The sequence below is a fragment of the Lycorma delicatula genome, chromosome 7, assembly GCF_047948215.1.
Source record: "Lycorma delicatula isolate Av1 chromosome 7, ASM4794821v1, whole genome shotgun sequence".
Lineage (NCBI taxonomy): Eukaryota > Metazoa > Arthropoda > Insecta > Hemiptera > Fulgoridae > Lycorma > Lycorma delicatula.
The window spans coordinates 80,129,417-80,143,730 of NC_134461.1; the positions used below are offsets into that span (position 1 = coordinate 80,129,417).

At 32.2% G+C, this 14,314-nt stretch overlaps 1 protein-coding gene across 1 annotated transcript in view; it reads right to left on the reverse strand.

Annotated features, from left to right (window-relative positions):
- Window positions 1-14,314, reverse strand: part of LOC142327878 (uncharacterized) — a 75,973-nt gene that overhangs the window by 10,636 nt on the left and 51,023 nt on the right. The window contains exon 11 of the mRNA XM_075371239.1: window positions 10,721-11,001. Within this exon, the coding sequence (XP_075227354.1) occupies window positions 10,721-11,001 (281 nt within the window). The remainder of the gene's footprint in view (window positions 1-10,720; window positions 11,002-14,314) is intronic.

The window sequence follows — 14,314 nt, forward strand, 5'->3', positions numbered from 1 at the left end:
GTTGTACATCTAAAAGACATCAAAATGGATACGTCAGAACAAGAGATTATGGCTGCGGTGTCTGGTAGAGTTGGTGATAATGAAGAAATAAAGATTTCCTCAATAAGACGCGGATACGGCGAAACCTAAAATGCAACAGTGGTAGCATCCTACAGAGCATCACTGAAATTAGTAGAACATAGGATTAAAATTGGCTGGGTAAATTGCCGCGCATATATTCGTGAAGAAGAAGAGCGATGTTACTGCTGTTGGGGAACCGGACATCGTAGGTATGATTGCAAAGGTCCAGACAGACTAGAGCTCTGTTTTAATTGCGGAGGGCGTGGACATAAAAATTGCAGACTGTAAGGAGCCAAAAATATGTTTGGATTGTGGAGCAAAAGACCACCGAACCGGTGGATGGGGGTGCACTAAAATCTTAAATGCTTAAGACAATTCTTGTAAACGTTAACAGAAGTCAACTTTCGCATGACCTTGTAAGTGAGTTGGTCAGAGAACTAAAGACTGATTTCTTGATGGTTACGGAACCAAATGTGTATGTCGCACCCAGGACCGGATGGATAGCAGATACAGAGGGGGATGTGGCCTTTTTTGATGTAAGTGGAAATATCGCGTGGAGATTTGTAAGTGGAGGTAAGGGTTTCATCACTGTGGAGACTGATTTCGCATTCATAATTGGCGCTTATGTTTCACCTAACTGTGACTTCAATGAATTTACTATATTTATTGATAATATACATAGAGCTATTTATTACTGGTACTGCAAAAAGAATAATAATGATTGGAGATTTTAATTGCAAATTGATAATGACTGGGTGTAATTATAAAAATCGTAGAGGAGAATTACTAGCTGATTTAATGGAAATCGCCAGATGTCATTGCGTAAATGACTCCACGCCTACTTTTCGAGGCCCGAGAGCATTTCTCAGTTCTCGATTTAACAATTTTAGATAATAGATGGAACGAAGAACAGTGGAGCTGGGGGTGTATTGCCCAATGATGTAGCCAGTAACCATTTTGCTACCTATTTGAACATTAATGATCCTGAGTTCAGAGTCAAGGAAAGGCTACCATTTCAGAGGTCAACATCTGAACAGATAAACGAGATTGTGGAAAACACTGCAGACAGGTTTGCAAACTTAAATGATCGCACTCCAGAGGCTTTGACTAACATAATTCAGTATGAAATGGATAGAGTAGCACATAAGGGTGCTAGGAATGGCTCAGTATATTGGTGGACGGAAGAGATAAGATCCCTGAGACAAAGTTTGCAAGAAGCAAGAAGGAAAAAACAAAGATTAAGAAGAGTTGGTGGTAGTGACTATGACGAGGCGGCCCAAAGGTACTTGAAAATAAGAAGAGAGCTTAATAAAACTATTAGAAAGGAAAAACGAAAACATTGGCAGCGTCTCTGTGGAGAATTGGATAATAAACCTGGGGGATGCATACAAAATTGTTATGAAAAGATTTGGAAGGCGTTTGCCAATATTAACTCGATTGCAAGCGGAGGCACAAATAGCTGAACTTTTCCCTGGTTGTGAGGAGGAAGATGTTGCAACAATAGAATGTGAAGAGAGAAGATTTACTACGGAGGAATTAAAGATAGCAGTTATGCAGCTTGGCAATAAGAAGAGTCCAGGGCCTGATAACATACCTGCAGCTATACTTAAAGGATTAGTTAGAAGAATGCTGTGGGAGATGTTAGACGTATCAAGTTTTGGGATAGAGAATAAAACCTTCCTTCAAAGCTGGAAGCAAACAAGGGTTGTTTTCCTGCCTAAAAACAAAAGTGAAGTTGCTAATATGGAATTTGCCCGTTAAGTTTGATAAATACCATGGGGAAAATGGTTGAAAAAATTCTTGCAAGTCGTATTATAGCTGAAATAAATGAAGGTGTTGGCATAAGCCCTAAACAATACGGTTTTTGGAAGGGCAGATCCACGGTGCAAGCAATTCAAAAGATAATGCAATGGGCAAATGATGTTAAACGTGGAACATGAAGAACAAGGAAAATTCCTTTTTTCATGTATCTAGATGTTAAAAACGCATTCGGTACTATTCATTGGAGTAGTATTAACAAGTTATTGGTGGATAAGGGAGTTAGTCATTATCTTCGCCGGCAAATAAAAGAATACCTGACAGATAGGACGTGTATAGTGGATACACAAAGTGATAACATAGTGTTTCAATTAAAGTGTGGTGTGCCCCAGGGGTCGGTACAGGGACCGTTGTTATGGGTCCTTGCTTTCAATGATATATTAAGTTTGGAGTTCCCACAGGGGGTGGATGTAATTGCATACGCTGACGACCTGTTTTGGTGCAAGGTAGAACAATATTGGAGGTTCAGGAGAAAACTAATAGAGCTACCTATATGATAAAAGATTGGTTAACTACTGGAGGTCTTAAATTATCGGTAGAGAAGTGTAAGTTTATAATGTTCACCGGAAAAAGAGAGTTAGACTCACCCGAATTTGTGGTAGATGGCTTAAAAATATCAGAGGTGAACAGCCTAAAATACTTAGGAGTCACCTTAGAAAAAAGCTGTAAATTCACACAGCATATAATTAACGTCTGCAACAAGGCAGAATCAATGACAAAGAGTTTAAACACTATAGTGTCAACGAAGAAGGCACCAAAATCCTCCAAAAGGAATTTAATCGCTTCGGCTGTGGTCTCATCTATGTTGTATGCGGTACCGGTTTGGTCACCCGCTCTAGAAATAAGGAGAAATCTTGGGAGACTAGTTCGGGTCCACAGGAGGCTGTTGCTGGGGGTGGTATCAGCCTACAGAACAGTCTCCTATGAGGCGTTGTGTGTCTTATCGAAAAATCCATCGATAGATTTGATGGCTCTAAACCGCACAGAGAGATCACAAGGAGGTGGTATTAAAGAGGCACAAGATAGACTTTTAGACCGCTGGCAAGTTAGGTGGAATGAGGAAGGGGTAGCTAAGCGCACCAAACAATTGATACCAGACTTATAAAAAATGGTACAATAGAGGCTTCGGTGAAGTAGATTATTACTTGTCGCAGTACTTTACTGGGCATGGAAGTTTTTGCCATTATCAGAAGGCGGGAACCAACATGTATGTACTGTTCCGAAATAGATACAGCGGAGCACACGTTTTATTCGTGTGAGAAGTGGAGATCGCTACGCATAAACAGCGGAATAATTAGTAAATCGCCCGTCGAAATTATGGAATATATGCTACAGAGTGAAACAAATTGGAAGAAGGTCAGTCTTTATGTAAGGGAAGTAATATCTAGTAAGGAGGCCGAGGAGAGAAGACTTGGGTACTAATGGTAGGGAGGGGTGGATAGCCCCAGTGGTGAGGGCTGGCATGCTCAGGTGTGTCGGTTCCAGTGATCTGCTGGGGACTCCAAAAGGGTAAAAATCTTGCAAATAAAAGCAAAAGACCCGTCTCCACTCCACGGCTATCCAGGTATTGAGTAGATGACTAAATTGGGCAACTATCTCTCAAAAGAGCTGACCGGTGAGCCGACCTGCCATGCCGGACATACAGCCGGTAGGTGGGGAGGCTCATTAGAGTAAAACAGACACTCCCCTGGGTGGCGTAATACCACACAGTCGGACCGGCCCAGGGGGAAAAAAAAAATACATCACAAGTTCAAGATGAAAACAAAGCATCTGCATCAGAGGTAAACCCATCATCTAATTAAGAGTTCTATAACAGCAGAACTGACAACAGTCAATATGAAATTATTGACTTCAAAATTTTATAAGGGGTAATTGCAAGTGCCTTAACAGTAAGTACTTGACAAAAACAATATTGAAGGTCTAGCAACAAAATTCAAATTGTCATGTAACAATTGTAATGAAACTGAAATTTGTTTTATGAACTGCCATAAAATTGTAAAATGTTATGAACACAAACTGAAAAAGATTTTTATGATCTGAATCTTAGATTGGTATGTGATCTACATACAATTGGAAAGGGCTGTAACTCTGCAAAAATTTTATGTGGCTTCATGAATATTCCATTTTCACTAACTAAATTCAAAAAACACAAAACTATACTTTTTACTGTCATGAAAACAGTATACAAATTATTTATAGAAAAGTCAACTGAGGAAGCTATTTTGAAATCGAACAGCAGGGATTTATGTGTTGCTCTAGACAGTTCATGGTAAACACACATACACACATAATTGAATGATATTGTTTCTCTGACATCAGTTGATACTGGCAAGATTCTCAATGTGGCTATCATGAGTAAATTTTGTAGATGTCCAGAAATAAAAAAAAAATAAACATACACAGACATGTGAGGCAAATTATCTAGGGACTGACAGTGGTGTGGAGGTTGGCCAACTGGGCCGGTCTAGTGATTAACTCAACACAAATCAGCTGATTTCAGTCGTCTAAAGTTCAAATTCTAATAAAGGCAATTACTTTTTTACAGATTTGAATATGAGATCACAGATACCAGTGTTCTTTGGTGGTTGGATTTCAATGAAAATACAAGATTACATTCATACATATCATCCCAATTCAAACTCTGAAGTAATACCTTATAGTGGTTCCAGAGCCTTAACAGAAAAGAGAGAGAGAGGTGGTGTGGAGGTTGCTGGTGTGAAACAATTATCTGAGCAGTCCGAACGTCTGTACAATGTTCAATACACCCAATACGTAGGAGACAGTGACACAAAGGCACATATTGCTGTGTGAAATTAAACCATACAGGGGGTAATAAATACAAAAATAAAGAAACTGAAATGTATCAAACATGTTCAAAAAAGACTTGGGACACATCTGAGAAATTAAAAATCTCATGATAAACAAGTTCTTGCAGAAGGTAAAACTTTGTCTGGTAAAAATCACCTCACTGACCTGGCTATACAAAAGGTTACCAATGTTTTATGGCTTAAATAAATGACAAAACACTCACAGTGTAGAGGCAATGAAAAGAGCAATATGGGCTGAATATTTATATTTAATGTCTACTAATGAACAACCCAGCCAACAATACTTGGTGCAAATTCAATAAGTACCAACTGACAAAAAAATTATGATCATTTAGCTCATTTTCACCTGAAAAAATTATTATCGAAAAAATTAAACCTATCTTCCATGATTTGTCTGATCTTATTGACCAAGTGCGTCAAAGGCAAAACTCAAAATCCAAACAAGTTTGAACTATGTGATTTGAAGTCGCATACAAAAAAGGTCATTTGTATAGCTTCACACACTATCATATGGATGCAATATCTTCATTCAATGGCTACAGGTGTAAAATTTTGCTGATTGAAGAACTGATTTTGCTGATTTTTCCTGATTTCAACTTCTGTTGAAATCAGGAAAGAATATGTTACTTGCAATGGAACAACTAGATTCACAACAAATTGAAGACACTGAGAGGAAAATTTCTGAATTCGAAAAATCCATTTGAGAGCAGGAATTTAAAAATAAAAAAAACTGGAAGATTTATTCCTTGAACAGGAGGATACAAACCACCCATCTTACAGTGCAGGACAATATTAATAGTAAAGTATATATTTGAAGTAAATTTATTGAAAACTATGTTTTTGTAATTTGACACAAGTTTTCTCTGAAACGAGGTATCACTATGAAATTTTCAGGGCACTTTCACCTCATTCTGGGCTAATTCCTTACAGAGAATATTTAAAAAATTGTTATAATTTTTTTCACATTTTTTTGAAAATTTATTTTTCTAAAAATTCATTATAAATTAAAAAAAGCAAATATCATTAAAAGTTTCTGTGTAGAACTAAAAAAAAATGTTGAAGTTTAATTTAAAATAAAAATTAATCTCTACCTCTTCTAGTTCTAAAAGTTACAAAAACTTAATGTGTAATTAAACATAGGCAGTTACAGGCTCCTTAACTGCTCAAAAACTAGCAGGTGACTATAACACTTCAATTGATTCATAACAAAAAATCTGTGAATGCATTATTCAAACCCTAGCAAAGTTCGTGCCCTTATAAGACTAAAATGATCATCATGTTGTGTGTGATCTGTCACAGGTAGAGTAGGCATACTTAATTTAGACATACTATAATTTTTATATAATTCTTTTTACGATGTATATTAAAATGTTTACCACTCTTTGTCCTTTAACACGTTTCTGTTTTTTGATGTACCTTGTTCTGCAGAGATGCCTAATGTTTCACAGTTTTGTGCACTGCAATGTTTTGAAGAACTCATTAACCATAATTAGTAAGGTACCATTGTACACTATAAAAAATATTACAAATGTAAGAGGCTAAAAAAAAAAAAAAACATGATCAGGAATCACATTAGCCCAGTGGCTATTAATTCTGTAAATTTGATAATAACTTAATGAACAGAATTCTAAATGCAAATTAAAAGATAACATTTGTCCTAAATAAATGTATGTAGTAAAAAAAAGAAAAAACATTACTTAAGTATACTTTGAAAATTTTGGTTTGATCCACTTCTGCATTTTTTCTTTAGAATGTAATTCCACATAATTTTATACTTATTGTTTAAAATTCAATAGTTTCTGTAATACATTGTGAAAATTTAGATTAATGTAAAATACTTTTTAAAGAAGTTATAAAATATATTTTATTATTTTTTTTTTACATTCTGATGATTTCTACCAGCAAATATACTAAGAATAATTGTACCAACACAAATATTCTACATTCATCATTCATAAAAAATTAGATATCATATCCTAGCTTTAAAAAATGTAACATTGCAATGTAATATGTAAATTTAACATATATTTGTGCATACCTTCTTATATAAAAAAAATAAAAGAAAATATAACTAAAATTCCTATCTGAATTAGCCATATTTAGAAATGTACGTAACAGCAATTCAAAAATTCTCAGTTTCATTAATTAGATGATTTTGTTTAACTAGTTCTATATAAAACATAACAAAACTAAAACTCTGACAAAGCCAGTAACAATCTTCAAAAGAAATCTGTCATAAGTAATTTGGAAATTTCTGTAATCTAGATTTTTGGGTAGAAAACTATATTACATACTTTTCAGTCTCATATCAGGAAGGTTTGATTCTCAACTGTATATACCATTTAAATGGTCCATTTAAATTTGAGACATATCTATATCTCAAAACTAAACATTTTAGTAAAAATGTTTCATTAGGAAAACGTTTTCCATTTCAAGGGGGAAATATATTCACAACCTATGTTGTCCTTGATAAGGTCAAATAAAGGTCATTTCAAGCTCAACTTAATTTTTTAAAAATAGGAACCTATATTTTTTATGGCTGAATCAAATTCTTTACAAAAAAAATTTTAATTTCATTTCAGAATTTTTCCCCTAAAATTGATAGTTTTTAGTTATTCATCTTCAAAAATGCTACGGGCCTATAAATTGGTGTTTTAAGTTTCATTAAGTCTGGTCCAGCTGACAAGTTACATCCAGCAGATGTTAAATTTTTAATTTAAAAAAAAATTAAATTTTAAATAAAAAACAATCAATGCTAACAATAATGAAGAAGAAGAAAGTTAAGCATGTAAACACCAGCAAACATTTTAAAACAGCCTAAAAATGAAGTTCAAGTTACAAATGACATTTGTCTAAGTGAATGTATTATCAGTGCCTTCAATTAATTTTTTATTACTTTGTTACTCACCAACTATTAATAAATATTAAATTATTAATTTTTATTTATTGGAAATTATGGAATGATTTACAATTAGAGAAAAAAATTGAGGTAATTTTGCTTTACGGGGAATGTCCCTGAAATATTGATCAGACAGTAGCTTTGTAGCTTTACTCTATGATTCCCCGGTAGAAATACTCCAAGTCGTTCTTTTGTGTACAGAATTGTAAAACAGTTTAATAATGCTGGAAGTGCAGGGGCCAAAATTAGGAATTGTCAAAATATTATGACAGCAGAAAATAATGAAATAGTGGTGGCTGCGGCAGTATTGTAGATCCTCATGTTAGTTCAAGAAGAATTTTGTGTAACTCTGAGATATCAAAAACCAGTATTCTGAGAATATTAAAAAGCCTGAAATTCCATCCGTACCATATTTCACTTTAAGAGTAGTATTTTATCGATGGACGCTGGAAAAAGTAGAGGTAGATCAAAATCTGTTTCTTAATCTTCTATTTTCCACGAATCAGATTTTACTTATCATGGAGCAGTAAACAGACAATATGCATTATTGGGCAGTGCAAAATTCACAGTGGCTTAAGAGAAGTAGAACATCAACGTCCATGGATTGTCAACGTTTGGTACAGAATCATAAGCTGTACATTAATTGGACCACATTTTCTCGATGGAAGTTCGAACGGAGAAATATGCAGATTTTCTAGAAATTCAGTTTCCTTCACTGCTTGATTAACTACCCTTGTAGAAGATAAGAATGATGTGGTTTCATCATGATGGCTCTCCTGCACATTATTCAATTAAGAGTAATTTTGGGCTGCGAATACAATGATCATTGGAATGGTCGAGCTGGTCCAGTTCATTGGCCTGCTCGTTCCTCTGACGTTACTCCAGCAGACTTTTTTTTATGGGGTTACCTTAAAGAAATGTTTATCTAGAAGTACCAACTACTCCTGAAAACATTTAAGAGCATATAACAAACATCTTTAGAGATATCAAGTGAAAAACTCTATTAAATGTTCATGGGTCGTTTTTAAAATGTATCGAAAATGTATAGAAGTAGAAGACCACTTTGAACATTTGTTGCTGTAAATAAGTTTGTAAGTAAGTAAGTAAGTTGCTGTTGGGTAAGGTTTTGTAATTATTTTAAATAAAGAGCATTAAAAAGAAATTTTAAACTATCAGTAATTCATTAAACCAAATATTTTCATAGAGTCAACATAACTTAACTGACCAAAGCATGCAACACATGTAGGCTGTGTACCATACCGGTATGTACTATCTGATTAAAAAAAATTCATGAAAACATAAATGGATTTTACTTAGATTAGTCCTTTAATTGACTGTTTTTTATTTAAAATTTAATTTTCTTTAATTTAAAATTTAACATCAACTGCATGTAAACTCAACAGCTGGGCTAGACCTAGTCAAAATAAAAGCACCAGTTTATAGGCCTATACCATTTTTAATAACTAAAAAACTATCAATTTTAGAAAAAAGTCTGAAATGAAATTTTAGTTTCTTTTGCAAAGAATTCAATTCAGCGACAAAAAATATAAGTTCCTATTTAAAAAATTAAGTTGGCTTTGAAATTTTATATCACCTTATCAAGGACAACATAGGTTGTAAACATATTTTCCCCTTGAAATGGAAAAACTTTAATAGGAAACATTTTTTCCTAAAATGAGGAAACACTAGAGATATAGATGTGTCAATTTAAATGGACCACGTGGTATACCTGCTGTTTTCTAAACCTATTCAGCACTGGTGGAGTTAAATCATTTGATGGAAATTAATTATTTTTCCTCTTGGAAGCATATAATGAAAACAGATGAAAATTTAATGACAAAATCATTTTCCTCAAGCAGGTACAGTGTACCATTGGTACACCCCATAAAAACATAAATAGCTGAGAAATTAAAAATATAATTGCAAAAATCAGAAGCAGGCAATCTGATATGAGACACAAGTCATTCCAAAATTGGCGCAGACATTCTTAAGATAACAAGCATCCCACCACACCAGGATTAAGAAAGTGAGGAGTGAAGTAGTTTCTCCACTACTTTCTTCACTGAGACCAGCATAGCGTTGCGCATAAAGCCCACTGAAATATAGGAGAAAATAAGCTCCACAAATTACCATGCCCCATCTATCAAGAAATAATTCATTAAATATACTTAATAATGTAATACTTCCTAATACTCTTCTTAATAGAGGCTAAATACATAATACACAATAACAAAAGTTTCAATGTAATGTTTATAAAAACAAAAAAAAAGCAATGGAAAACCTTGTGTAATGTATAATGAAACCGTTTTATTAATATGAGAAGTACACATAATTACTAAAACTTAATCTTTTGTTGTAATAGATTGTCATTCTAGTTTAAAAAATAAAAATATGCTAAGATGTTTTACAGCAATTCCAAAAATCTATCAAATAAAAATATTTTATGGTAATTTACTTCCAGAAATAAAACACTATTACTTAATATTAATGTAATTCATTGATGTACTGCACAATTTTAAACTATTCATTTATGTGCAAAATAACACAACAATTATAATGCTGTTATATAATTTTTTAAGGATATTTTAAAATTTTTACTGGTTTAATTAATTCATTTTTACAGAAAACCCTTTTGACAGTCCAATAGGACCACTTAAGATAGAAGTTAATGGAACTGTTTCATACAATTACTTCACAAGGTCAAAATAGATTGCACCAATATGAAATAACTAACTTTAACATATTAAATTTAACAATTTTATAAAGCAACATATATTTGGTGTAGATTCAACATATATTTTGGTATATATTTAACAGTACCATTATCAAGAATTACAATATTGAAGCAAATTAATATTATAGTCAATATATTTACATAAAATACATAAGTTAATATGATCAAATTTTTATTTACTTAAAACTGTGTTAAAATGTTAATAAATATAAAATTAATTAAAATAATTTTACATAACATATTGCAAGTATATATATATATATGTGTGTGCACACACACACACACACACACACACACACACACACACATGCATGCACACGCATAATATATAGATTTGAAAGCATCTTTAAAATCATTGATGGAAAATATATCAGTTATTACTGTGAAATATCTCGAGGACGAATCTGACGTTCACCTTCATTTAAAAGTATGTTAAGTGCACGAACAAGTAAAACAGAACCAAGCTGTTGACGTTGTCGTAGGTTCCAAGTAGAAGCAGTAGCATAATAATCACCTACACGTTCATTGCAAAGCATTTGGAGTCCCAAGGCATCAATCATAGCTGCTTCTCTAGTCATAGCTTCAGCAGGTATTACATTGTGAAATATTTGTAAACATATGACACCGAGTCCACTTCCCCACACATCAAGTATTTTATTCACCTGAACACAAATGAAGTGAATTAAAATGACTTCCAACTCTATTAACATTTTTTTTATTTATCACACAATTCAATGTTATCATGTAACATGAGTTAAGAGTACATGCACATTTATATTACCATTTGTTTAAATGGGTGAACAACCTGAAAATCTTTTGCCAAAAACAAACAATGAACTAATTCTATTACAAATGAACTGTAGAATGCATCTGCCAGAAATATGTACTAATTTAATTTGCTTAGGAAGAAGTGTGTTGTCTACCTAATAGTTGCTTTTAATTGAATTTAAATACTAGATCGTGGATACTAGTGTTCTTTGGTGGTTGGGTTTCAATTAACCACACATCTCAGGAATGGTCAGCATGAGTCTATACAAGACTAGACCTCACTCACATGTCACAAACAAGAGACACGGCTGCCTACAGACCTCCCCCCCCCCCCACAATCCAGAAAGCTTCATGGGCTATTTGGAGACTTTTGGATATTCATAAGACAATAATAATAATAATCTACAAAATAAACTGTAAAAGAAGACATAAATGGTAACAGTTTTCAAGTACAGCATTAAGGGAAGTAGAAACAACAAAGCGTTGTAAAGAGAGAGCCCACATACAGAACAAAACAAAATTTAATTAAGTTAGGAGGAGTCCATCAATCAAGAAATATAGAAAATCAACAAAAAAATATACATTGAAAAAGAAAAAAGAAAATAATTAATCATAAAGCAATAATTTTCTTTCAAATCCAAAATAAGCAACTAAGGGAAACTCAAGGAAAAGTTTCATATTCAAACCCTATGAAGCCAGGTCAACAAGCAGATATGTATCAGAGAATGAGAATTTCATCCCTGTTGTTATAATCTAAATCTCAGTCCTCAATTCAGGGAGTAAGATGACAAAATCTAAACACTGATTCAATGGTTTTAATGATAAGCATGAAGGAAGCAAGTGTTTCACCATGCATGGGTGCTAAAGGTCAATTTCCCCAAATACTTAAATGTTCTTTCATTAAAAGAAAAAGTAAATAGTGAACTACACATGCAGTGGATATACAGTAGTCTGTCACAATTATGATATCAGTGGCACCAATATTTTACTAGACTCTTGTTTTGTTATCTTTTGTTGTCTTGTTTTGTTTCACCATGCATGGGTGCTAAAGGTCAATTTCCCCAAATACTTAAATGTTCTTTCATTAAAAGAAAAAGTAAATAGTGAACTACACATGCAGTGGATATACAGTAGTCTGTCACAATTATGATATCAGTGGCACCAATATTTTACTAGACTCTTGTTTTGTTATTTTGTATGTAATATTTTATTACATTGTGTCTTGTTTAATATTTGTTCTTTGTGTTCAGCAAGAATATCTTATTTAAATTTACTTTAATTAAGTCATATTCACTATACATATTAAATTTCCTTTCATAGGTTCAACAAAAATAATCTCCTTCACAAATAGTTTATTTTCTAAGCCAAAATGAAATTAATTCTAAAAGAGCTCAAATGTGATCTGAAAATTGTTCACTGTGACTGATTTAAAAAAAGAATTGTTAATCATACCACCACAACTTATTTTAATAAGTGTTGTAGTTCTCAGTTTATAATACAATCAGTTTTACTAACAAAAATATTTAAATAAAAAATTAACCGTGTGAAAAATAAAAGTCAATAAAAAATGTACAAGTCAGTCCTACAGAGAAACATTTCTCAATGTTCTGAAAATGGCAGTAATGTGTCAAGAGTTTTCCCATTACCATAAAATATAAGAGAATCAATTTTTAAAAAATTTCACTCTCAAAGAACTTAATTTTCTCTCAAAGAATTTAATAGATTACTTTCTAATGAATTAGTGCTTATTTGTTATATGAAATTAAAATAATCATTAAAAATAAATATAAAGCAGCAGTCTCCACAACCCACCTGCAATATATAACTGAAAAAGGTAGTGCACACATCAGTCATGTGAAAATTTTATCAAAGGTTTTTAGAATTCAGGATAAATAATAAAAAGAATTGAAATTTAATGAAATTTTAGGTTTTTAGTGAAGAAAACATTATAACTGTATGATTTGAACAGATAGATTCCTATCTTATCCAGGTGTTTAAATATTACCATCAGTTTATCAAAAGGTCAATCCATTGATTTTAATCAATGGTTCCTGCAAGAAGTTATGGCCAACTTGATGAGATGAAAGAGAAAATAATTTGAAAAACATTGACCAGCTTTCAACTACATCAAGAGCTGTATGATAATCTCAATGGTTGGAAAATGTTGCTAAATTTTTATAAGTGTTTGAAAGAATTCATAGTTACTGCATAATACATTAACTGCTGGTCTTTTCATAGGTGTATTAATCCTCTGTGCTGAATTATTTTTTTGTCTTTAACTCACTTAAATATATTAGTTATCAGTATTTATACAAGTCTTAAAATATGAAATGTTTACAAAACCCAAAAAACACAACCAGGCATTAGCACATGGTGTGCACGGAGATGAAAAAGCACTGGATTTATTCCAGCCATATTGAATACTCACACGTGAATGAGCATATTTGTAAACTTCTACTTCTTTAAAGTTAGGTCTTTTTAAAATAATTTAGAAAGACCTAGATTTGTGAATTTTACTTATCATCTATCATCTGACTTGTTTACAGCCTGAAACTGGTTTTTACATAAATTCCTCTGAACATTTTTGAATATATCAGACAACAAATGAACTAACTATACAACTTATGTTTTAAACACATAATGAAATAATACATTGTATATTTTAATGTTTTTATTTAAAACAGTAATAATGAAATAAAAAATATGTACGTAATCTACATTTTATTATAAAAATGAAATTTATAATAAGTAAAAAAATTTAAATTAGTTTAAATTTAAATTAGATATAAAATTTTATTATAAAAATTATATAAATAATCACCAAAAAGTAAAACTTAAAATAAAAATAATAGTATAAATATATAATTATAACATAAAGCTTAATTGTCTAATCAATACTAATTAAAATACAAATAATTTATAAAATAAATCTATCCACTTTCAAAAGCAATGAAAGTTTACACAAATTTAAAATTCCACCAAAAAAAACCAGTTCTGTGTAACTATGAACAATCTTCACATTTACAAAATATAAAGATTTCTGATTTGCTAACATCTGATATTGAGTCAACAGAACGATACTAACCCCCACCAATAGAGATATCACACTGTACTACACACATATACATGGTCCGCAGGTTACATGTATGCATAGACCACACGTTTGCAAGTGCTCAGCAATGAATGTGTTAATTAAATATTCAAAGA